Source organism: Lipophrys pholis (assembly GCF_963383615.2).
Source record: "Lipophrys pholis genome assembly, chromosome: 2".
Classification (NCBI taxonomy): Eukaryota; Metazoa; Chordata; class Actinopteri; order Blenniiformes; family Blenniidae; genus Lipophrys; species Lipophrys pholis.
Window position 1 is genome coordinate 39651174 of NC_137636.1, and position 26738 is coordinate 39677911.

The window sequence follows — 26738 nt, forward strand, 5'->3', positions numbered from 1 at the left end:
GTCACGCAATCAACCGTCACACTCACAATAAACCGTCACACTCACAATGAACCGTCAAACTCACAATCAACCGTCACGCAATCAACCGTCACACTCACAATAAACCGTCACACTCACAATGAACCGTCAAACTCACAATCAACCGTCATACTTCGTCACACTAACACTCAAACGTCACAATCGGAATGAACCGTCACACTCACAATCAACCGTCACGCAATCAACCGTCACACTCACAATGAACCGTCAAACTCACAATGAACCGTCACACTCACAATGAACCGTCACACTCACAATGAACCGTCACGCAATCAACCATCACACTCACAATGAACCGTCAAACTCACAATGAACCGTCACACTCACAATGAACCGTCAAACTCACAATGAACCGTCAAACTCACAATGAACCGTCACACTCACAATCAACCGTCACACTCACAATCAACCGTCACGCAATCAACCGTCACACTCACAATGAACCGTCAAACTCACAATGAACCGTCACACTCACAATCAACCGTCACACTCACAATCAACCGTCACGCAATCAACCGTCACACTCACAATGAACCGTCACACTCACAATGAACCGTCAAACTCACAATCAACCGTCAAACTCACAATGAACCGTCACACTCACAATCAACCGTCACACTCACAATCAACCGTCACACTCACAATCAACCATCATACTTCATCACACTAACACTCAAACGTCACACTCACAATGAACCGTCAAACTCACAATCAACCGTCACGCAATCAACCGTCACACTCACAATAAACCGTCACACTCACAATGAACCGTCAAACTCACAATCAACCGTCACGCAATCAACCGTCACACTCACAATAAACCGTCACACTCACAATGAACCGTCAAACTCACAATCAACCGTCATACTTCGTCACACTAACACTCAAACGTCACAATCGGAATGAACCGTCACACTCACAATCAACCGTCACGCAATCAACCGTCACACTCACAATGAACCGTCAAACTCACAATGAACCGTCACACTCACAATGAACCGTCACACTCACAATGAACCGTCACGCAATCAACCATCACACTCACAATGAACCGTCAAACTCACAATGAACCGTCACACTCACAATGAACCGTCAAACTCACAATGAACCGTCACACTCACAATGAACCGTCACACTCACAATCAACCGTCACGCAATCAACCGTCACACTCACAATGAACCGTCACACTCACAATGAACCGTCAAACTCACAATGAACCGTCACACTCACAATGAACCGTCACACTCACAATCAACCGTCACGCAATCAACCGTCACACTCACAATGAACCGTCACACTCACAATGAACCGTCAAACTCACAATGAACCGTCAAACTCACAATGAACCGTCACACTCACAATCAACCGTCACACTCACAATCAACCGTCACACTCACAATCAACCATCATACTTCATCACACTAACACTCAAACGTCACACTCACAATGAACCGTCAAACTCACAATCAACCGTCACGCAATCAACCGTCACACTCACAATAAACCGTCACACTCACAATGAACCGTCAAACTCACAATCAACCGTCACGCAATCAACCGTCACACTCACAATAAACCGTCACACTCACAATGAACCGTCAAACTCACAATCAACCGTCATACTTCGTCACACTAACACTCAAACGTCACAATCGGAATGAACCGTCACACTCACAATCAACCGTCACGCAATCAACCGTCACACTCACAATGAATCGTCAAACTCGCAATGAACCGTAACACTCACAATCAACCGTCACACTCACGATGACGTCACACTCACGATGACCGTCACATTCACAATAAACCGTCACACTCGCAATCAACCGTCAAGCAATCAACCGTCACACTCACAATGAACCGTCACACTCACGATGACCGTCACATTCACAATGAACCATCACACTCACAATGAACCATCACACTCACAATGAACCGTCACACTCACAATGACCGTCACACTCAGGATGACCATCACACTCACAATGAACCATCACACTCACGATGACCATCACACTCACGATGACCGTCACACTCACAATGAACCGTCACACTCACGATGACCGTCACACTCACAATGAACCATCACACTCACGATGACCTTCACACTCACGATGACCGTCACACTCACGATGAACCATCACACTCACGATGACCTTCACACTCACAATGACCGTCACACTCACAATGAACCATCACACTCACGATGACCTTCACACTCACGATGACCGTCACACTCACAATGAACCATCACACTCACGATGACCATCACACTCACGATGACCATCACACTCACAATGAACCATCACACTCACAATGACCGTCACACTCACGATGAACCGTCACACTCACGATGACCATCACACTCACAATGAACCATCACACTCACAATGAACCGTCACACTCACGATGACCGTCACACTCACGATGACCGTCACACTCACAATGAACCATCACACTCACGATGACCATCACACTCACGATGACCGTCACACTCACAATGAACCGTCACACTCACAATGAACCGACACACTCTCAATGAAACCTCACACTCACAAAAAACAGTCACACTCAGAATGAACAGTCACACTCAAAATGAACCGTCACAATCGCAATGATCTGTCACACTCAAAATGAACCGTCACTCTTACTATGAACCGTCACACTGAGAATGAATGTCACACTCTCAATGAAACCTCACACTCGCAAAAAACAGTCACACTCAAAATGAACCGTCACAATCGCAATGATCTGTCACACTCACAATGATCTGTCACACTCACAATGATCCGTCACACTCACAATGATCTGTCACACTCACAATGATCTGTCACACTCACAATGATCTGTCACACTCACAATGATCCGTCACAATCGCAATGATCTGTCACACTCACAATGATCTGTCACACTCACAATGATCCGTCACACTCACAATGATCTGTCACACTCACAATGATCTGTCACACTCACAATGATCTGTCACACTCACAATGATCCGTCACACTCACAATGATCTGTCACACTCACAATGATCTGTCACACTCACAATGATCCGTCACACTCACAATGATCTGTCACACTCACAATGATCCGTCACACTCACAATGATCTGTCACACTCACAATGATCCGTCACACTCACAATGATCTGTCACACTCGCAATGAACCATCACACTCGGAGAGAATAGACCCTGTAGTGTGTGTGTGTGTGTGTGTGTGTGTGTGTGTGTGTGTGTGTGTGTGTGTGTGTGTGTGTGTGTGGTGCTGAGCAAACAGTTGACATGTCGGAGGAATCTGGCTGCTGAGATTATTCATCATATTACATGTTTCCAGACTATTTCACATGATTCCAACTGATTCCAGAAGATTCTAGAGGATTCCAGATGATTCCAGGGGATTCTAGAGGATTCCAGGGGATTCCAGATGATTCTAGAGGATTCCAGGGGATTCCAGATGATTCCAGGGGATTCTAGAGGATTCTAGATGTGCAGTTTGTACTAATCAAATGTTTTTATTAGCGCATTTCCAGATAGGATATAAACGTACACTGCAAGTATACAATGAACAAACTTTTGTGTTCTTTTCTTTTCTTCAAGTAAAACAAACAACAAACAATACCACTGACTAAAATGAACAACAAAAACAAATGATTAAAGTAAAAGGGTTCAGTGCTGAATCATGAAAGTGACTAAGGTAAAATAAGACACTGGGGAGGACGAGGACCACACACACAACCAACCACCCGTCCACCTGAGCAAAGGATCACATGGATTCTGAGTTGGAGGCGTTGAGGTGAACAGGGTGGAGGAGAAGGTCTTGGAAGAGAGGAGACCCCACCTCTTCAAAGTCAGAAAGATCATCTACAAGTGTCAATCTTCTAAGTAGAGAGTCGTCCTAAGTTCACCAAGCCACATTTCTATATGTCTTTCTTTGTCCAATGTGTGAGACACAGTGTCCTGGCAGTGATGATGCTGTAAGGAAGAAAACATTGCTTCACATTGTTCAGTGTCTGATATTCCTACAATGATCGTCTTTAAGTTCAGCTACTAGTTCAGTTTGAAGGATTTCAGATAAAATTCTAAACATATTCATCCAGTAGTAGAAGAGTATCGTCTGGGACTCCGCCTGTGTCACAGGTGGAGGACGTCTCAGGGGACGTTCTCCTTGGAACAATGAAGAGGACGCAAAATGTGGAATTGAATGAAACAGTGTTTATGGATGGAATCCAAGCTCTTTTCCCAGAGTGAGTCTGAGATCTGTAGGCTCACCTCCTTTTCATCTCCTCATCACCTCCTTCTCATCTCATCCCCAGCTCCTCCTCACCTCCTTCTCATCTCCTCCTCACCTCATTCTCATCTCATCCCCAGCTTCTTCTCATCTCCTCCTCACCTCCTCCCATCTCTTCCTCACCTCATCCCCATCTCCACCTCACCTCCTCATCTCATTATCATCTCCTCCTAACCTACTTCTCATCTCCTCCCCAGCTTCTTCTCATCTCCTCCCATCTCCACCTCACCTCCTCCCATTTTCTCCCCATCTCCTCCTCACCTCCTTCCATCTCTTCCTCATCTCCTCCTCACCTCCTCCTATCTCTTCCTCACCTCCTCATCTCCTTCCCATCTCCTCATCTCCTTCCCATCTCCTCCCATCTCCTCCTCATCTTCACCTCCCCTCCTCATCTCCTCCTCCTCACCTCCTCCCATCTCCTCCTCAAATCCACCTCATCTCCTCCCCATCTCCACCTCACCTCCTCATCTCCTTCACATCTCCTCCCATCTCCTCCTCATATCCTTCCCATCTCCTCCCATCTCATCCTCATCTCCTCCTCCTCACCTCCTCCCATCTCCTCCTCAAATCCACCTCATCTCCTCCCCATCTCCACCTCACCTCCTCATCTCCTTCACATCTCCTCCCATCTCCTCCTCATATCCTTCCCATCTCCTCCCATCTCATCCTCATCTCCTTCTCATCTCCTCCTCCTAATCTCCTCCCATTTCCTCCTCATCTCCTTCCCATCTCCTCCCCATCTCTTTCCCATCTCCTCCTCATCTCCTTCCCATCTCCTCCTCATCTCCTCCCCATCTCCTCCTCACCTCCTCATCTTCTCCCATCTCTTCCTCATCTTCTCCCATCTCCTCCTCATCTCCTTCCCATCTCCTCCTCATCTCCTCCCATCTCCTCCTCATCTCCTCCCCATCTCCTCCTCACCTCCTCATCTTCTCCCATCTCTTCCTCATCTTCTCCCATCTCCTCCTCATCTCCTTCCCATCTCCTCCTCAACTCCTTCCCATCTAATCCCATCTCCTTCTCATCTCCTCCTCATCTTCTCCCATCTCTTCCTCATCTTCTCCCATCTCCTCCTCATCTCCTTCCCATCTCCTCCCAATCTCCTCCTCACCTCCTCATCTTCTCCCATCTCTTCCTCATCTTCTCCCATCTCCTCATCTCCTCCCATCTCCTCCTCATCTCCTTCCCATCTCCTCCTCATCTCCCTCCCATCTCCTCCTCATCTCCATCCCATCTCCTCCTCATCTCCCTCCCATCTCCTCCTCATCTCCTTCCCATCTCCTCCCATCTCCTCCTCATCTCCCTCCCATCTCCTCCTCATCTCCTCCCATCTCCTCCTCATCTCCCTCCCATCTCCTCCTCATCTCCTTCCCATCTCTTCCTCATCTCCTCCCCACCGCCCCATCTCCTCCCATCTCCTCCTCATCTCCTTCCCATCTCCTCCTCATCTCCTCCTCATCTCCTCCCATCTCCTCCTCATCTCCCTCCCATCTCCTCCTCATCTCCATCCCATCTCCCTCCTCATCTCCCTCCCATCTCCTCCTCATCTCCTTCCCATCTCCCTCCCATCTCCTCCTCATCTCCTTCCCATCTCTTCCTCATCCCCTCCTCACCTCATCTTCTCCCATCTCTTCCTCATCTCCTCCTCATCTCCTTCCCATCTCATCCTCATCTCCTCCTCATCTCCCTCCCATCTCCTCCTCATCTCCCTCCCATCTCCTCCTCATCTCCCTCCCATCTCCTCCTCATCTCCTTCCCATCTCCTCCTCATCTCCCTCCCATCTCCTCCCATCTCCTCCTCATCTCCCTCCCATCTCCTCCTCATCTCCATCCCATCTCCCTCCTCCTCATCTCCTTCCCATCTCCTCCTCATCTCCTCCCCATCTCCTCACCTTCTCCCATCTCCTCCTCATCTCCTCCCATCTCCTTCCCATCTCCTCCTCATCTCCTTCCCATCTCCTCCTCATCTCCTCCCCATCTCCTCCCATCTCCTCCTCATCTCCCTCCCATCTCCTCCTCATCTCCATCCCATCTCCCTCCTCATCTCCCTCCCATCTCCTCCTCATCTCCTTCCCATCTCTTCCTCATCTCCTCCCCATCCCCTCCTCACCTCCTCATCTTCTCCCATCTAATCCTCATCTCCTTCCCATCTCCCTCCCATCTCCTCCTCATCTCCCTCCCATCTCCTCCTCATCTCCTTCCCATCTCCCTCCCATCTCCTCCTCATCTCCATCCCATCTCCCTCCTCCTCATCTCCCTCCCATCTCCTCCTCATCTCCTCCCCATCTCCTCACCTTCTCCCATCTCTTCCTCATCTTCTCCCATCTCCTCCCCATCTCCTCCTCACCTCCTCATCTTCTCCCATCTCTTCCTCATCCTCTCCCATCTCCTTCCCATCTCCTCCCCATCTCCTCCTCACCTCCTCATCTTCTCCCATCTCTTCCTCATCTTCTCCCATCTCCTCCTCATCTCCTCCTCACCTCCTCCCATCTCCTCCTCATCTCCCTCCCATCTCCTCCTCATCTCCATCCCATCTCCTCCTCATCTCCCTCCCATCTCCTCCTCATCTCCTTCCCATCTCCTCCTCATCTCCCTCCCATCTCCTCCCCATCTCCTTCCCATCTCTTCCTCATCTCCTCCCCATCCCCTCCTCACCGCCCCATCTCCTCCCCATCTCCTCCTCACCTTCTCCCATCTCTTCCTCATCTTCTCCCATCTCCTCCTCATCTCTTCCTCATCTCCTTCCCATCTCCTCCTCACCTCCTCATCTTCTCCCATCTCCTCATCTCCTCATCTCCTCCTCATCTCCTCCCATCTCCTCCTCATCTCCTTCCCATCTCCTCCTCATCTCCCTCCCATCTCCTCCTCATCTCCTCCCCATCTCCTCCTCATCTCCTTCCCATCTCTTCCTCATCTCCTCCCCATCCCCTCCTCACCGCCCCATCTCCTCCTCATCTCCTTCCCATCTCTTCCTCATCTCCTCCCATCTCCTCCTCACCTTCTCCCATCTCTTCCTCATCTTCTCCCATCTCCTCCTCATCTCTTCCTCATCTCCTTCCCATCTCCTCCTCACCTCCTCATCTTCTCCCATCTCCTCATCTCCTCATCTCCTTCCCATCTCCTCCTCATCTCCCTCCCATCTCCTCCTCATCTTCTCCCATCTCCTCATCTCCTCCCATCTCATCCTCATCTCCTTCCCATCTCCTCCTCATCTCCCTCCCATCTCCATCCCATCTCCTCCTCATCTCCTCCTCATCTCCTCCTCATCTCCTCCCATCTCCTCCTCATCTCCTTCCCATCTCTTCCTCATCTCCTCCCCATCCCCTCCTCACCGCCCCATCTCCTCCTCATCTCCTTCCCATCTCCTCCTCATCTCCTCCCATCTCCTCCTCATCTCCCTCCCATCTCCCTCCTCATCTCCCTCCCATCTCCTTCCCATCTCTTCCTCATCTCCTCCCCATCCCCTCCTCACCTCCTCCCATCTCTTCCTCATCTTCTCCCATCTCCTCCTCATCTCCTTCCCATCTCCTCCTCATCTCCCTCCCATCTCCTCCTCATCTCCCTCCCATCTCCTCCTCATCTCCTCCCCATCTCCTCCTCATCTCTTTCCCATCTCCTCCTCACCTCCTCCTCACCTCCTCATCTTCTCCCATCTCTTCCTCATCTTCTCCCATCACCTCCTCATCTCTTTCCCATCTCCTCCTCACCTCCTCATCTTCTCCCATCTCTTCCTCATCTTCTCCCATCTCCTCCCCATCTCCTCCTCATCTCCTTCCCATCTCCTCCTCATCTCCTCCCCATCTCCTCCTCATCTCTTTCCCATCTCCTCCGCACCTCCTCATCTTCTCCCATCTCTTCCTCATCTTCTGCCATCTCCTCCTCATCTCCTCCTCATCTCCCTCCCATCTCCTCCTCATCTCCTCCTCATCTCCCTCCCATCTCCTCCTCATCTCCTCCTCATCTCCTTCCCATCTCATCCTCATCTCCTCCTCATCTCCCTCCCATCTCCTCCTCATCTCCCTCCCATCTCCTCCTCATCTCCCTCCCATCTCCTCCTCATCTCCTTCCCATCTCCTCCTCATCTCCCTCCCATCTCCTCCCATCTCCTCCTCATCTCCCTCCCATCTCCTCCTCATCTCCATCCCATCTCCCTCCTCCTCATCTCCTTCCCATCTCCTCCTCATCTCCTCCCCATCTCCTCACCTTCTCCCATCTCCTCCTCATCTCCTCCCATCTCCTTCCCATCTCCTCCTCATCTCCTTCCCATCTCCTCCCCATCTCCTCCCATCTCCTCCTCATCTCCCTCCCATCTCCTCCTCATCTCCATCCCATCTCCCTCCTCATCTCCCTCCCATCTCCCTCCCATCTCCTCCTCATCTCCTTCCCATCTCTTCCTCATCTCCTCCCCATCCCCTCCTCACCTCCTCATCTTCTCCCATCTAATCCTCATCTCCTTCCCATCTCCCTCCCATCTCCTCCTCATCTCCCTCCCATCTCCTCCTCATCTCCTTCCCATCTCCTCCTCATCTCCCTCCCATCTCCTCCTCATCTCCATCCCATCTCCCTCCCATCTCCTCCTCATCTCCTCCCCATCTCCTCACCTTCTCCCATCTCTTCCTCATCTTCTCCCATCTCCTCCCATCTCCTCCCCATCTCCTCCTCACCTCCTCATCTTCTCCCATCTCTTCCTCATCCTCTCCCATCTCCTTCCCATCTCCTCCCCATCTCCTCCTCACCTCCTCATCTTCTCCCATCTCTTCCTCATCTTCTCCCATCTCCTCCTCATCTCCTCCTCACCTCCTCCCATCTCCTCCTCATCTCCCTCCCATCTCCTCCTCATCTCCATCCCATCTCCTCCTCATCTCCCTCCCATCTCCTCCTCATCTCCTTCCCATCTCCTCCTCATCTCCCTCCCATCTCCTCCCCATCTCCTTCCCATCTCTTCCTCATCTCCTCCCCATCCCCTCCTCACCGCCCCATCTCCTCCCCATCTCCTCCTCACCTTCTCCCATCTCTTCCTCATCTTCTCCCATCTCCTCCTCATCTCCTTCCCATCTCCTCCTCACCTCCTCATCTTCTCCCATCTCCTCATCTCCTCATCTCCTCCTCATCTCCTCCCATCTCCTCCTCATCTCCTTCCCATCTCCTCCTCATCTCCCTCCCATCTCCTCCTCATCTCCTCCCCATCTCCTCCTCATCTCCTTCCCATCTCTTCCTCATCTCCTCCCCATCCCCTCCTCACCGCCCCATCTCCTCCTCATCTCCTCCTCATCTCCTTCCCATCTCTTCCTCATCTCCTCCCATCTCCTCCTCACCTTCTCCCATCTCTTCCTCATCTTCTCCCATCTCCTCCTCATCTCTTCCTCATCTCCTTCCCATCTCCTCCTCACCTCCTCATCTTCTCCCATCTCCTCATCTCCTCATCTCCTTCCCATCTCCTCCTCATCTCCCTCCCATCTCCTCCTCATCTTCTCCCATCTCCTCATCTCCTCCCATCTCATCCTCATCTCCTTCCCATCTCCTCCTCATCTCCCTCCCATCTCCATCCCATCTCCTCCTCATCTCCTCCTCATCTCCTCCCATCTCCTCCTCATCTCCTTCCCATCTCTTCCTCATCTCCTCCCCATCCCCTCCTCACCGCCCCATCTCCTCCTCATCTCCTTCCCATCTCCTCCCATCTCCTCCTCATCTCCCTCCCATCTCCCTCCTCATCTCCCTCCCATCTCCTTCCCATCTCTTCCTCATCTCCTCCCCATCCCCTCCTCACCTCCTCCCATCTCTTCCTCATCTTCTCCCATCTCCTCCTCATCTCCTTCCCATCTCCTCCTCATCTCCCTCCCATCTCCTCCTCATCTCCCTCCCATCTCCTCCTCATCTCCTCCCCATCTCCTCCTCATCTCTTTCCCATCTCCTCCTCACCTCCTCCTCACCTCCTCATCTTCTCCCATCTCTTCCTCATCTTCTCCCATCTCCTCCTCATCTCTTTCCCATCTCCTCCTCACCTCCTCATCTTCTCCCATCTCTTCCTCATCTTCTCCCATCTCCTCCCCATCTCCTCCTCATCTCCTTCCCATCTCCTCCTCATCTCCTCCCCATCTCCTCCTCATCTCTTTCCCATCTCCTCCGCACCTCCTCATCTTCTCCCATCTCTTCCTCATCTTCTGCCATCTCCTCCTCATCTCCTCCCCATCTCCTCCTCATCTCCCTCCCATCTCCTCCTCATCTCCTCCTCATCTCCCTCCCATCTCCTCCTCATCTCCTCCTCATCTCCTTCCCATCTCCTCCCATGTCCTCCTCATCAGCTGGTATTATGGACTGTAAAGTATTACAGATATGAGCAGTGGACTTGTCCCTGTTTGAAGGAGGACACAGGCGTCTGTCTGGATCTGAGTCTTAGAAAGTCTCAAAGTTTTGGAGATTTTTTCTGACATAATCTTGATTTGCAAGAATCTAAAAAAATGGTTTCCTGGCAATTTATATTTTATATTTGCTCTGCAATGGAGAAAATGAAGCAGAGGTCCTGTGAATGTATGAATCTATTGTGTAGCTCCGCCTCCTGCCATTGAATGGACGTGTTCTCTCAGCAGGGTGGAGAAAGGAAGAGTTCTGGACGCTGACTCAGTGAAAAGTCTGGGTTTCAAACCAACATGAAGCTTCATCTGTTTCTACAGTGTCACGGCCACTCCAGTGTCCTGGTGCACATGTGTTTCTACAGTGTCACGGCCACTCCAGTGTCCTGGTGCACAGGTGTTTCTACAGTGTCACGGCCACTCCAGTGTCCTGGTGCACATGTGTTTCTACAGTGTCACGGTCACTCCAGTGTCCTGGTGCACAGGTGTTTCTACAGTGTCACGGCCACTCCAGTGTCCTGGTGCACAGGTGTTTCTACAGTGTCACGGCCACTCCAGTGTCCTGGTGCACAGGTGTTTCTACAGTGTCACGGCCACTCCAGTGTCCTGGTGCACAGGTGTTTCCACACTAGAAGGTGATAAGAGGGTGAGACCTGAGGAGTAAGGGTGACGTGCTTCCTGTTCTCCATTGGTTGTTGCTTCATCAAGCCACAGTGCCGTCATTTTAATACTAGTAGCCCGATAGTATTACAACTAGTAGCCCGATAGTATTAATACTAGTAGCCCGATAGTATTAATACTAGTAGCCCGATAGTATTAATACTAGTAGCCTGATAGTATAGTAAGAAGTAATAACAAGCCTCCTCCCTCCTTTCTAGATCTGCATGGATGTTTCTTGATAATCTGTGTGTTTTGTAATCCCAAAGAAAAGGAACTATAATTCAGTTGAACTGTCCAGAAAAGGATTTGTTGAGAAACAAGAGTAAGTACTGCAACTGAGGTCAGAAAATTATTTAGTTTACTGAAGATATTGGGAGCGTCTTCCAGAACTGTAGATTACTTTTCAGTTTTGAGATTAATGGAAGAAAATTGAATTTAGACAGTGAAGTGTATTCTTTAGTTGTGTCAATCCCTGAGCAGGTAAAGTTCTAATGAGAAACAAAAAGGAAGGATCAGAAACCAGGATCTGTCCTTCACACAGAGGGTCAGCTTCTTCCAGTTAATCCCACACCCTGGGAAGGTTCCCAACAGATCAGTTCTCTCCAGAACGTTTGGAATAGTAATCCTCGATTGCTGATGCTCAATAAAACCTCACACACATCCAGCCAGATTTAAATCTGGGATTATGTGTTCTAACCATGAATTCAGGGGTCGGAGTGGAAACTCCCAGTGAGTGGTTCCATTGCCAGTGTGCCTTGCCAATGCAGAGTGAGCCGTGAACACATTGTTTGATTAGTGAGTATCTGAGCTTTGGGATTACAATACAATCTCAACCAGATTAACCAGATGACTTCATCACCACATTTAAATTCTTTACAATTTCAAAAAGAAAAGACCATTCTACGTGGTGGAAAACTTTCTCTGCGTCCAGCGATAAGTCATTCTTCCTTTGACCTTTGGGCAGAATACTGAATATAGTATTATTGTCCCCCCCCCCCAAGAGGAAAACTTTGTGTAAATACTGTGAGAGGGTACTGAACATTTATAAAGCGGTCTGGGACGGGCCTTCTTGGTTTTTTCGTGACGCTGCGGCCTTTTGTATTTCCAAAAGAGACGTTTCAGAACTGAACAGGGCAGCAGGACATGAGTCCTCGTCCTCCAAGCAAGAGACATTACAGGTCTTCCAGGACATCACATCTCCGTCTGCGTCGTTGTTTGATTCAAAGAGCTTCTCATATTGAAGAAAATGGTCATTAATGTCTTTGGGTTTTATTAACATTTAATCTTTGTCAGACTTTATTTGATGTATTGAACCATCATGTCCTCGTTTGTCTTAGCTGCCGTCGACGAAGTCTGTCTGTCTCAGTAAATGATCAAATTAAAGTTTAGAGTAGAGAAAGGCTTTACAGGCCCTCGTCCAAACTGTTTTATAGTATTCAGATTTCAGAGATGAGATTTTCCTAAGTAAGTCAGTAGAAGGTTTATGCTCATTTTCCTCATCAAGGACATTGATCAGACTCTGGATCTCAAACAGTCTGGCCAGACTTGTCTTCTTCCAGGAAGCTTCATGAGAAACGAGCAGGTCTGAAATGTCTCCCCAGGATGGACGGTTCAGTCATCTGTCTGACAGTAAAGACAAATCTGGGGTTTGAAAGATTCACAAAACTCCTTCTCTGTGAGTAAGAAGGGCTAAACTCCAGTCTGGGCTTGGTTCCATCATATCTTCTAGGTTTGGGGTGCAGGTGATGGGGTGTGCAGGTGATGGGGTGTGCAGTGGGAGGTGTGCAGTGGGAGGTGTGCAGGTGATGGGGTGTGCAGTGGGAGGTGTGCAGTGGGAGGTGTGCAGGTGATGGGGTGTGCAGTGGGAGGTGTGCAGTGGGAGGTGTGCAGTGGGAGGTGTGCAGTGGGAGGTGTGCAGGTGATGGGGTGTGCAGTGGGAGGTGTGCAGTGGGAGGTGTGCAGTGGGAGGTGTGCAGGTGATGGGGTGTGCAGTGGGAGGTGTGCAGTGGGAGGTGTGCACGTGATGGGGTGTGCAGTGGGAGGTGTGCAGGTGATGGGGTGTGCAGTGGGAGGTGTGCAGTGGGAGGTGTGCAGGTGATGGGGTGTGCAGGTGATGGGGTGTGCAGTGGGAGGTGTGCAGTGGGAGGTGTGCAGGTGATGGGGTGTGCAGTGGGAGGTGTGCAGTTGATGGGGTGTGCAGTGGGAGGAAGAGCAGGTTGTGGTTTGAGGTTCTGGAGAGCAGAACCTTCCAGAGCGATGGTGGTCCGACCACACGAGCAGTTCATGTCCACCGGTTGGCTGCGACTCAGGAAGGTTCATCAGTTCAAGAGCAGCTGACTTCATGAGGAACTCTCAGTTGTGACGTTTCCCAGCCGACCCTGAACGCAGCACAGCGGCTTCCTGAGGACATCAGATAAGATGAAGTGAAAGTTCAAGATGGAGGAAACTTCTGATCCTCACAATGTGTTGTCCTTCAACTTCCTCTCTTCCTCCTCCTCCCCCTGCTCCTCTTCCTCCTCCTCTGCTCCTCTTCCTCCTCCTCCTAATCCTCTTCTTCTTCCCCCACTCCTCCTCCTCCTCTTCTTCCCCCACTCCTCCTCCTCCTCTTCTTCCTCCCCTGCTCCTCATCCTCCTTCTCCTCTTCTTCGTGCCCCGCTCCTCCTCCTCCTTCTCCTGCTACTCCTTCTCTTCCTCCTCCTCCTCATCTTCCTACCCTGCTCCTCTTCTCCGTGCCCCGCTCCTCCTCCTCCTTCTCCTGCTACTCCTTCTCTTCCTCCTCCTCCTCTTCTTCCTCCCCTGCTCCTCATCCTCCTTCTCCTCTTCTTAGTTCCCAGCTCCTCCTCCTCCTTCTCCTGCTACTCCTTCTCTTCCTCCTCCTCCTCTTCTTCGTGCCCCGCTCTTCCTCCTCCTTCTCCTGCTACTCCTTCTCTTCCTCCTCCTCCTCTTCTTCCTCCCCTGCTCCTCATCCTCCTTCTCCTCTTCTTAGTTCCCAGCTCCTCCTCCTCCTTCTCCTGCTACTCCTTCTCTTCCTCCTCCTCCTCATCTTCCTACCCTGCTCCTCTTCTTCGTTCCCCGCTCCTCCTCCTCCTCCTGCTACTCCTTCTCTTTCTCCTCCTCCCCCTGCTCGTCCTTCTCTTCCTACTGCTCCTCCTCTTCCCTCACTGGGTCCTGGTTTTGCTCCTGGTCTGGGTCCTGGTCCTGTTGTCCTCCCAGCAGCAGCTGCAGCTCCTCCTGAAGGTCGTTCTTCCCATGATGCTTTGCAGTAATCTGCAGGTGTCCATGGGTGAGAGGTCAGGGTGTCATGAAGCTGATCTGGGACACGTGAGGACTACCCCCCCCTCCCGCCCCCGCCCATTGCCCCCCGCCCCCCACCCCCCAGGTCAACCGGCGGGGGGATTAAGGGAAAGCGGTTAGCAGTTAGCGGTTAGCGGCGTGGCTCAGCTCAGCAGGTGAGTAATGGTGTCAGACAGCAACGGCTCACCGCCACATGATCCCGACCAAAACCGTCAGCCAATCAGAGCACAGCAATCAGGGGTGTCCAACCTCTAACACAGATTCAGCCTTTCTGTCCACATCATCATCATCATCATCATCATCACTAACACCACCTTCATCATCGCCATCATTAGAGAAATAGAGAACACGTGGAACAAAACAGTTCATAACACCGGTCGCAGTTCTGAAGAGTGGAGTCGGTTCAGTGTGAAGAATTGTTGTAGAGCTGAAAACATCTGGAAACATCTGGACCTACCTGGAAACACCTGGAGTTACCTGAAAACATCTGGAAATACCTGTACTTACTTGGAAACACCTGGAACCATCTGGACCTATCTGGAAACACCTGGAGTTACCAGAAAACATCTGGAAACACCTGTACTTACCTGAAGTTACCTGAAAATACCTGGAAACATCTGGACCTACCTGGAAACACCTGGAGTTACCTGAAAACATCTGGAAACACCTGTACTTAACTGGAAACACCTTGAAACATCTGGACCTACCCGGAAACACCTGTACTTACTTTGAAACACCTGGAGTTACCTGAAAACACCTGGAGTTACCTGGAAACACCAGCACTAACCTGGAAACACCTGGGGTTACCTGAAAACACCTGGAAATACCTGTACTTACCTGGAAACACCTGGGGTTACCTGAAAACACCTGAAAACACCAGTACTAACCTGGAAACACCTGGGGTTACCTGAAAACACCAGTACTAACCTGGAAACACCTGGGGTTACCTGAAAACACCTGTACTTACCTGGAAACACCTGGGGTTACCTGAAAACACCTGGAAACACCTGTACTTACCTGGAAACGTGACGCTGCTCACATTGATCTCTGGTACTGAAAAATGGCTGATTTTCAGATTTCTCAAGGCTCAGGAACTAGGACCCAGACCCAAACCAGGACCAGGACCCAGACCATAAATATAACCAGAACCCAGACCAGGACCAGGACCCAGACCATAACTAAAACCAGAACCAGGACCCAGACTAGAACTAAAACCAGGGCCCAGACCAGAACTAAAACCAGAACCAGGTCCCAGACTAGAACTAAAACCAGGACCCATCCCAGAACTAACACATGAACCAGGACCCAGACTAGAACTAAAACCAGGACCCATCCCAAAACTAACACCAGAACCAGGGCACAGACTACAACTAAAACCAGAACCAAGACTCAGACCAAGTAGACCTAGGAGTACTGAAGCGTAGCAGAGACTGAACACTCCTTTCTGAATGAATGACTCAACTTTGATAAAAACAAAGTGTAACACACACACAGAGAGAGAGAGACAGACAGACAGACAGACAGACAGACAGACAGACAGACAGAGAGAGAGACAGACACACACACACACACACACACACACACACAGAGAGAGAGACAGACAGACAGACAGACAGACACACACACACACACACACACACACACACACACACACACACACACACACACACACACACACACACACACACACACACACACAGTGAGCAAAGTAAACATATTATGGAACACATGTCTCCAAGAAATCACAGTGTGTCTCAGTGTGTGTGTGTGTGTGTGTGTGTGTGTGTGTGTGTGTGTGTGTGTGTGTGTGTGTGTGTGTGTTCTAGATTAGATCGCTCCTCCTCCTGCAGATCCTCTATATATTCAGAGTCAGAGTAAACCAGCAGCTCGAGCTCCGCAGTTGCGACACACACTCAAACACACACACACACACACACACACTCATACACGCACGCACACACACACACACACTCGAACACACTTGCACACTCCCGGACACACACTCAAACACACGTACACACTCCCGGACACACACACACGGATACAGGCGCGCAGTGAGAGACGTCACTGCTGGCCTCAGCCTACAGGTGTGCGGAGGAAACTGCGGGGGTGTGCGGGTCAGACGGGCGTGCGGGTCACAGGGAGGAGCGGGGTGATGGAGGACTCTGCGCTGCCCCGGTGGATTTACCTGGCCGTGCTGACGGTGTTTGTGGGCGGGGCCATGAAGCACCTGAGCTGGGCCCCGGCGGCGTGGCTCGGGGCCCTGTTGGAGCCGCTGTTGACCTCCTCCCTGCTGGGCCTGCTGTTGCTCCTCCTGCTCCTCTTGCTCCTCCTGCTCTTCTTGCTCCTCTTCTCCTCCGGGCGCCCCCTGCCGGCCAGCGGAAAGGCCGTCTTCATCACCGGTGAGGAACACCCGCCTAAGGCACGCTCACATGTCGCTGGGGCAGACGGGCCTTTAGAGTGTGTGTGGTGTTTGTGTTGTGTGTGTGTGTGTGTGTGTGTGTGTGTGTGTGTGTGTGTGTGTGTGTGTGTGTGTGTGTGTGTGTGTGTGTGTGTGTGTGTGTGTGTGTGTGTGTGTGTGTGTGTGTTGTGGTCCTTCAGTGGTAATCTGGCTGAGTTCCTTTGTGTCGCAAATAACAAGATAATCAGATTCACAGATTAATGTAAAGATTGAACAACACACACACACACACACACACACACACACACACACACACACACACACACACACACACACACACACACACACACACACACACACACACACACACACACACAGTAGATCAAGCAGTGTTATTATGACAGTCTGCTGCCCTCTGGCGGCCAATCGGACCAGTAAAATGTTGTAAAATATTTTACAGTCTAATCTGTGGTCGTTACAGGCTAATCTGTGGATGTTACAGTCTAATCTGTGGATGTTACAGTCTATTATGTGGATGGTACAGTCTAATCTGTGGTTGTTACAGTCTAATCTGTTGATGTTACAGTCTAATCTGTGGTTGCTACAGTCTAAACTGTGGATGTTACAGTCTGAACTGTAGATGTTACAGTCTAATCTGTGGTAGTTACAGTCTAATCTGTGGTCGTTACAGTCTAAACTGTGGATGTTACAGTCTGAACTGTAGATGTTACAGTCTAATCTGTGGTTGTTACAGTCTAATCTGTGGTCGTTACAGTCTAAAAGGTTGATGTTACAGTCTAAACTGTGGTTGTTACAGTCTCATCTGTGGATGTTACAGTCTAATCTGTGGTCATTACAGCCTAAACTGTGGATGTTACAGTCTAATCTGTGGTCGTTACAGTCTAAATTGTGGATGTTACAGTCTAATCTCTGGTTGTTGCAGTCTAATCTGCGGATGTAACAGTCTAATATGTGGGTGTTACAGTCTAAACTGTGGATGTTACAGTCTAATCTGTGATCGTTACAGTCTAATCTGTGGTCGTTACAGTCTAAACTGTGGATGTTACAGTCTAAACTGTGGATGTTACAGTCTAATCTGTCGTCATTACAGTCTAATCTGTGGATGTTACAGTCTAATATGTGGTCATTACAGTCTAAACTGTGGTTGTTACAGTCTAATCTGTTTTTGTTACAGTCTAAACTGAGGATGTTACAGTCTAATCTGTGGTCATTACACTCTAAACTGTGGTTGTTACAGTCTAATCTGTGGATGTTACAGTCTAATCTGTGGTCATTACAGTCTAAACTGTGGTTGTTACAGTCTAAACTGTGGTTGTTACAGTCTAATCTGTCGTCATTACAGTCTAATCTGTGGATGTTACAGTCTAATCTGGATGTTACAGTCTAATATGTGGTCATTACAGTCCAAACTGTGGTTGTTACAGTCTAATCTCTTTTTGTTACAGTCTAAATTGAGGATGTTACAGTCTAATCTGTGGTCATTACAGTCTAATCTGTGGATGTTACAGTCTAATCTGGATGTTACAGTCTAATATGTGGTCATTACAGTCCAAACTGTGGTTGTTACAGTCTAATCTCTATTTGTTACAGTCTAAATTGAGGATGTTACAGTCTAATCTGTGGTCATTACAGCCTAAACTGTGGATGTTACAGTCTAATCTGTGGTCGTTACAGTCTAAATTGTGGATATTACAGTCTAATCTGTGGTTGTTGCAGTCTAATCTGCAGATGTAACAGTCTAATCTGTCATCATTACAGTCTAATCTGTGGATGTTACAGTCTAATATGTGGTCATTACACTCTAAACTGTGGTTGTTACAGTTTAATCTCTTTTTGTTACAGTCTAAACTGAGGATGTTACAGTCTAATCTGTGGTCATTACACTCTAAACTGTGGTTGTTACAGTCTTATCTGTGGATGTTACAGTCTAATCTGTGGTCATTACAGTCTAAGCTGTGGTTGTTACAGTCTAATCTCTTTTTGTTACAGTCTAAACTGTGGATGTTACAGTCTAATCTGTGGTCGTTACAGTCTAATCTGTGGTCGTTACAGTCTAAACTGTGGATGTTACAGTCTAATCTGTGGATGTCACAATCTAATCTATGGATGTTACAGTCTAATCTGTGGATGTTACAATCAAAACTGTGGTCATTACAGTCTAATCTGTGGATGTTATAGTCTAATCTGTGGTCATTCCACTCTAAACTGTGGTTGTTACAGTCTAATCTCTTTTTGTTACAGTCTAATCTGTGGATGTTATAGTCTAATCTGTGGTCATTCCACTCTAAACTGTGGTTGTTACAGTCTAATCTCTTTTTGTTACAGTCTAAACTGTGGATGTTACAGTCTAATCTGTGGTCGTTACAGTCTAATCTGTGGTCGTTACAGTCTAAACTGTGGATGTTACAGTCTAATCTGTGGTCGTTACAGTCTAAATTGTGGATGTTACAGTCTAATCTGTGGTCGTTACAGTCTAAATTGTGGATGTCACAGTCTAATCTGTGGTCGTTACAGTCTAAATTATGGATGTCACAGTCTAATCTGTGGTCGTTACAGTCTAAATTGTGGATGTTACAGTCTAATCTGTGGTCGTTACAGTCTAAATTGTGGATGTCACAGTCTAATCTGTGGTCGTTACAGTCTAAATTGTGGATGTCACAGTCTAATCTGTGGTCGTTACAGTCTAAATTGTGGATGTCACAGTCTAATCTGTGGTCGTTACAGTCTAAATTGTGGATGTCACAGTCTAATCTGTGGTCGTTACAGTCTAAATTGTGGATGTTACAGTCTAATCTGTGGTCGTTACAGTCTAAATTGTGGATGTCACAGTCTAATCTGTGGATGTTAAATCTTAATCTATGGAAAACTGTCAAAACAAAGTTGAAACTGAAGCGCCCTGAGACGGAGTGTAACCCACAGAGTTTATCCTCAGAGGAACAGACCTGGTGGTTCCTGGAACCTCTCACTCACTGCTGGCTGCTGGAGCTCATGTGGTTCAGGACCGGAGGAATGTGTCCCTCCGGTAAAAGGTTGAGTCTCTGATCTAGAGGAAGATTTTCAGGATGAAGGTGGACATTGACAGAACTGAGAAAGGAGAACAGCTCAGCCAGTTCCCAGCCTAGAAGGAGACGTCAGTTTCTTTCCACATGTTGACACGGAGACTATTGGACCTGTAACCACTGCCAGTAGGGGGCGCTCATCCTCAAAACTGGACTGTGAAGGCGTCAGAAAAGTGACTTTAGACTTTAGACTCAGCTTTATTAATCCCTGAGGATTACTCCCTCAGGGAATTCTGAGTTCCAGCAGTTTAATAGAAGAGGAGCAGCACACAGAGGAACAGAGATGAGTTACAGAAAAAAAGGTAATTCACCTTAACTTAACTAGATATAGAAGTGGCAAAAAGAACTAGACTTCTAGCAGAATATAGTACAAAATATATCAAATAATATAAACTCTTAACTAACCTTAAGTTAACTAGATATAGAAGTGGTAAACAGAATCAGCCTCTAACAGAATCTAGGAGTGAAAGTGACCGAAGGTTAAACTGCTGGGTGGTTACAGACACTATTATTAACCAGGAGGATCATCTGCAGTGAAGAGACACTTAGATGTTCTGTTCTGCATTATGGGATGTGAGATGGAGGATGGTGAGGTGGAGGAGGTGGATGGAGGCTACTGCTCCTTCCCTTCTGCCCCCCCCCCCCCCCCTCCAGTGAGGACTTGTACAGCCTGATGGCCTGAGGGACAAAGAGACTCTCAGCCAGGAAAAGTAGGAGGAGCCTGGAGAGGTAAGGGGGTTCATTGCTGTTCATTGCTGTTCATTGCTGTTCATTGCTGTTCATTGCTGTTGTTGCTGTTCGTTGCTGTTCGTTGCTGTTCGTTGCTGTTGTTGCTGTTCATTGCTATTCGTTGCTGTTCGTTGCTGTTCATTGCTGTTGTTGCTGTTCGTTGCTGTTCGTTGCGTCATTGCTATTCGTTGCTGTTCATTGCTGTTCGTTGCGTCATTGCTATTCGTTGCTGTTCGTTGCTGTTCGTTGCGTCATTGCTGTTCGTTGCTGTTCATTGCTGTTTGTTGCTGTTCGTTGCTGTTCGTTGCGTCATTGCTGTTCGTTGCTGTTCATTGCTGTTTGTTGCTGTTCGTTGCTGTTCATTGCTGGTCATTGCTGTTGTTGCTGTTCGTTGCTGTTCGTTGCTGTTCGTTGCTGTTCGTTGCGTCATTGCTATTCGTTGCTGTTCATTGCTGTTCGTTGCTGTTCGTTGCTGTTCATTGCTGTTCATTGCGTCATTGCTGTTCGTTGCTGTTCGTTGCAGTTCGTTGCTGTTCGTTGCGTCATTGCTGTTCGTTGCGTCATTGCTGTTCGTTGCTGTTCATTGCTGTTCATTGCTGTTGTTGCTGTTCGTTGCTATTCGTTGCTGTTCGTTGCTGTTCGTTGCTGTTCGTTGCTGTTCATTGCTATTCGTTGCTGTTCGTTGCTGTTCGTTGCTGTTCGTTGCGTCATTGCTATTCATTGCTGTTCGTTGCTGTTCGTTGCTATTCGTTGCTGTTCGTTGCTGTTCATTGCTGTTCGTTGCTGTTCGTTGCTATTCGTTGCTGTTCGTTGCTGTTCGTTGCTGTTCGTTGCGTCATTGCTATTCATTGCTGTTCGTTGCTGTTCGTTGCTATTCGTTGCTGTTCGTTGCTGTTCGTTGCTGTTCGTTACCATCCTGATGTCTGCAGCTGCTCTGTTACTGTTCATTGTTGAATCTGGTTTTGCTCTTCTGCTGGATTTGCATGAGAACACCAGCTGGTCTGTGCTGGTTTAGCTAAAACCTGCTTTTATACTTTTTGGTAGTTTTATTTAGTTACCATTGAAGACATTGGACTAGTAGAGCCGGTGATCACAGCACCCCCACACTGGGGCAGCTCTGGCTCGTAGAGCAACAGACTTCCCAATAGGATGGTTGCAGATTAAATTCCCACCTCTGCCTGTCCAGATGTCGAAGTGTCCTTGGGCAAGACACTGCTCCCAATGGATAGATTAAGCCCCCTACATGGCGACTGCCTCCACTGGTGCGTGAATGGCTGAACGTTAGGATTAGGGTGAAGCAGTGGAAAACATGCTGTGGAAGCCAAATTCATTTACATCGCAATGAGTCAATAGGCTCTACAAAATCCACTCCCTAGAGGTTCTCCAGCAGTACTACTCGTCCCCATACCTGGACTGACGTCCCAGAAGTGAAGACAGTCTGTCCTCTCTGTCCCTGGCTTGTTCCAGGTTTTAAAAAGTGTGTTGCTCCAACCAGCCAATCAGAAATCAAACCCTATATAGTGTCATCGGGGGTTTAGCCAATCCCAATCAAGGTAGGCCCTCCCTTTGACTCCTCCCACAATTAGGCAGCTCTGCTCTGGCACATGGCACCACGAGAGGAAGTACTTCCTCCTCTTCCCAAGATGGGCATGTGTGGGCGGAGCCAGTCCAGCTCACACAGACACAGCAGATTCTGAATGTAGCTCCTATGATCCAATATTCAAATGAGGAAAATCAAGGCGGAGCTAGAAACTTAGAATACTGAAGGTTTCTGGACCGACCAGACCAGGAGGAGGAGGAGAACAGGAGGAGGAGGAGGAGGAGGAGGAGGAGAACAGGAGGAGGAGGAGAACAGGAGGAGGAGGAGGAGGAGAACAGGAGGAGGAGGTGAACAGGAGGAGGAAAACAGGAGGAGGAGGAGGAGGAGGAGGAGGTGAACAGGAGGAGGAGGAGGAGAACAGGAGGAGAAGGAGAACAGGAGGAGGAGGAGGAGAACAGGAGGAGGAGGAGGAGGAGAACAGGAGGAGGAGGAGGAGGAGGAGGAGAACAGGAGGAGGAGGAGAACAGGAGGAGAACAGGAGGAGGGGGAGAACAGGAGGAGGAGGTGAACAGGAGGAGGAGGAGGAGAACAGGAGGAGGAGGTGAACAGGAGGAGGAGGAGAACAGGAGGAGGAGGTGAACAGGAGGAGGTGAACAGGAGGAGGAGGAGAACAGGAGGAAGAGGAGAACAGGAGGAGGGGGTGAACAGGAGGAGGAGGTGAACAGGGGGAGGAGGTGAACAGGAAGAGGAGGTGAACAGGAGGACAAGGTGAATAGGAAGAGGAGGTGAATATGAGGAACAGGAGGAGGAGGAGGAGGAGGTGAACAGGACGAGGAGGAGGAGGAGGTGGTGAACAGGAGGAACAGGAGGAGGAAGAGGTAAAGAGGAGGAGGAGGTGAACAGGAGGAGGAGGTGAACAGGAGGAGGAGGAGGTGAACAGGAGGAACAGGAGGTGAACAGGACGAGGAGGAGGAGGTGGTAAACAGGAGGAGGAGACCAGGAGGAGGAGGTGAACAGGAGGAGGAGGAGAACAGGAGGAAGAGGAGAACAGGAGGAGGGGGTGAACAGGAGGAGGTGAACAGGAGGAGGAGGAGAACAGGAGGAGGAGGAGAACAGGAGGAGGGGGTGAACAGGAGGAGGAGGTGAACAGGAGGAGGAGGTGAACAGGAGGAACAGGGGGAGGAGGTGAACAGGAAGAGGTGAACAGGAGGAAGAGGAGAACAGGAGGAGGAGAACAGGAGGAGGTGGTGAACAGGAGGAGGAGGAGGAGAACAGGAGGAGGAGGAGGAGGTGAACAGGAGGAGGAGGTGAACAGGAGGAACAGGAGGACAAGGTGAATAGGAAGAGGAGGTGAATAGGAGGAACAGGAGGAGGAGGAGGAGGTGAACAGGACGAGGAGGAGGAGGAGGTGGTGAACAGGAGGAACAGGAGGAGGAGGAGGTTAAGAGGAGGAGGAGGTGAACAGGAGGAGGAGGTGAACAGGAGGAACAGGAGGAGGAGGAGGTTAAGAGGAGGAGGAGGAGAACAGGAGGAGGAGGTGAACAGGAGGAGGAGGTGAACAGGAGGAACAGGGGGTGAACAGGACGAGGAGGAGGAGGAGAACAGGAGGAGGAGGAGGAGTCCAGGAGGAGGAGGTGAACAGGAGGAACAGGAGGAGGAGGTGAACAGGAGGAGGAGGAGAACAGGAGGAGGTGGTGAACAGGAGGAGGAGGTGAACAGGAGGAGGAGGAGGTAAACAGGAGCAGGAGGTGAACAGGAGGAGAACAGGAGGAGGGGGTGAACAGGAGGAGGTGAACAGGAGGAGGAGGAGAACAGGAGGAGGAGGAGAACAGGAGGAGGGGGTGAACAGGAGGAGGAGGTGAACAGGAGGAGGAGGTGAACAGGAGGAACAGGGGGAGGAGGTGAACAGGAAGAGGTGAACAGGAGGAAGAGGAGAACAGGAGGAGGAGAACAGGAGGAGGTGGTGAACAGGAGGAGGAGGAGAACAGGAGGAGGAGGAGGAGGTGAACAGGAGGAGGAGGAGAACAGGAGGAGGAGGAGGAGGTGAACAGGAGGAGGAGGTGAACAGGAGGAACAGGAGGACAAGGTGAATAGGAAGAGGAGGTGAATAGGAGGAACAGGAGGAGGAGGAGGAGGAGGTGAACAGGACGAGGAGGTGAACAGGAGGAGGTGAACAGGAGGAGGAGGAGAACAGGAGGAGGAGTTGAACAGAAGGAACAGGAGGAGGAGGTGAACAGGAGTACAGGAGGAAGAGGAGAACAGGAGGAGGAGGTGAACAGGAGGAGGAGGAGGAGGTGAACAGGAGGAACAGGAGGAGGAGGTGAACAGGAGGAGGAGGAGGAGGTAAACAGGAGGAACAGGAGGAGAACAGGAGGAGGAGGTGAACAGGAGGAGGAGGAGGAGGTAAACAGGAGGAACAGGAGGAGAACAGGAGGAGGAGGAGAACAGGAGGAGGAGGTGAACAGGAGGAGGAGGAGGTGAACAGGAGGACACGATGAGGAGGTGAACAGGAGGAGGAGGAGGTAAACAGGAGGAGGAGGTGAACAGGAGGAACAGGAGGAGGAGGTGAACAGGAGGAGGAGGGGAACAGAAGGAGGAGGTGAACAGGAGGACAGGAGGAAGAGGAGAACAGGAGGAGAAGGTGAACAGGAGGAGGAGGTGAACAGGAGGAACAAGAGGACGAGGTGAATAGGAAGAGGAGGTGAATAGGAGGAACAGGAGGAGGAGGAGGAAGTGGTGAACTGGAGGAGGGGGATGTGAACAGGAGGAACAGGAAGATGAGGAGAACAGGAGGAACAGGAGGAGGAGGTTAAGAGGAGGAGGAGGTGAACAGGAGGAACAGGAGGAGGAGGTGAACAGGAGGAGAACAGGAGGAGGAGGTGAACAAAAGGAGGAGGTGACCAGGAGGACACGGGGAGGAGGTGAACAGGAGGAGGAGGTGAACAGGAGGAGGAGGTGAATAGGAGGAGGAGGTGAACAGGAGGAGAACAGGAGGAGGAGGAGAACAGGAGGAGGAGGAGGTGAACAGGAGGAGGAGGTGAATAGGAGGAGGGGGAAGAGGAGGAGGTGAACAGGAGGAGGAGGTGAACAGGAGGAGGTGAACAGGAGGACAGGAGGAGGAGGAGAACAGGAGGAGGAGGTGAACAGGAGGTGAACAGCAGGAACAGGAGGAGGAGGAGGTGAACAGGAGGAGGAGGAGGAGAACAGGAGGAGGAGGCGAACAGGAGGAGGAGGAGAACAGGTGGGTAAAGCCTCATTACCACTGCACAGGAGGTGACGGAACGGAAAGGAGCGGTATCGTACGGTATCGTACGGTACCGTTTGGTCCGACACAGTACGGTTCAGGGTTTCGGTACCATTCTGTTCCGTTCCGTCACATTCTGTGCAGTGGAAACGAGGCGTAATCTGACTCCTTTAAAGATAGTTCGGATAATGACACAGAAGATCAGAGACGATGTTTATACATACTAACCCTATACTAATGGTAAAGACCTAAATGCTGAGCCGTTGCTGAGGGAGTCTGAGTTTTGTTCTCCGTAGTCCCAAAGTGGTCCGTATGGTCAGTGGTGGCGGGAAACACAAAGATCTGGAGATTTACTGATGAGATTTTGTGACAATTCTAATTTAATCATAAACGTGCCAGAGAAGGTAGATTAATCCTTGGGTTTTGTGTTTTTAATATGCAGGTTTTAGTCTTTGTACTTAACGAAAGAAACTAAGTTCCAGGTATTATTTCCAGGGTTTTATTTTCCTTGTACCCCTACAAAGGGATGGGAGCAGAGACTTTGACTGGAGTACCAGAAAGGGTAAAGGTTCACCTCCTGATAGTCCTCTGGCTAGTTTATGCTCATGGTAAAACGTCATTATTTGGTTTAATGTATTTCTTTCCTTTAAAGCTTTAATTTATTTCTTTTATTAATATTTTTGTTCTGTCTTTGTAAAGTTTTTCTATATTTCTTTAATTTCTTTAATTTCTTTGTAAAGCAACGTTGTTGCCGTGCTGTAGTGACCCGCCACATGGGGCGGGGCCACATGAGGCAGGGAAACATGAAGCGGGGTCACATGGGGCGGGGTCACATGGGGTGGGGCCACATGAGGCAGGGACACATGGGGCGGGGACACATGAGGCAGGGAAACATGAAGCGGGGACACATGGGGCGGGGTCACATGGGGCGGGGACACATGGGGCGGGAACACATGGGGCGGGGCCACATGAGGCAGGGAAACATGAAGCGGGGACACATGGGGCGGGGTCACATGGGGTGGGGCCACATGAGGCAGGGACACATGGGGCGGGGACACATGGGGTGGGGTCACATGGGGTGGGGTTACATGAGGCAGGGAAACATGAAGC

General features: G+C 49.9%; 1 protein-coding gene across 1 annotated transcript in view; it reads left to right on the forward strand.

Moving 5' to 3' along the window:
• Positions 1 to 16789: 16789 nt before the first annotated feature.
• Positions 16790 to 26738, forward strand: part of hsd11b2 (hydroxysteroid (11-beta) dehydrogenase 2) — a gene marked incomplete at both ends in the record, with an annotated part of 43282 nt that continues 33333 nt past the window's right edge. The window contains one exon of the mRNA XM_080458655.1: positions 16790 to 17036. Coding sequence (XP_080314781.1) covers positions 16790 to 17036 — 247 coding nt within the window. The remainder of the gene's footprint in view (positions 17037 to 26738) is intronic.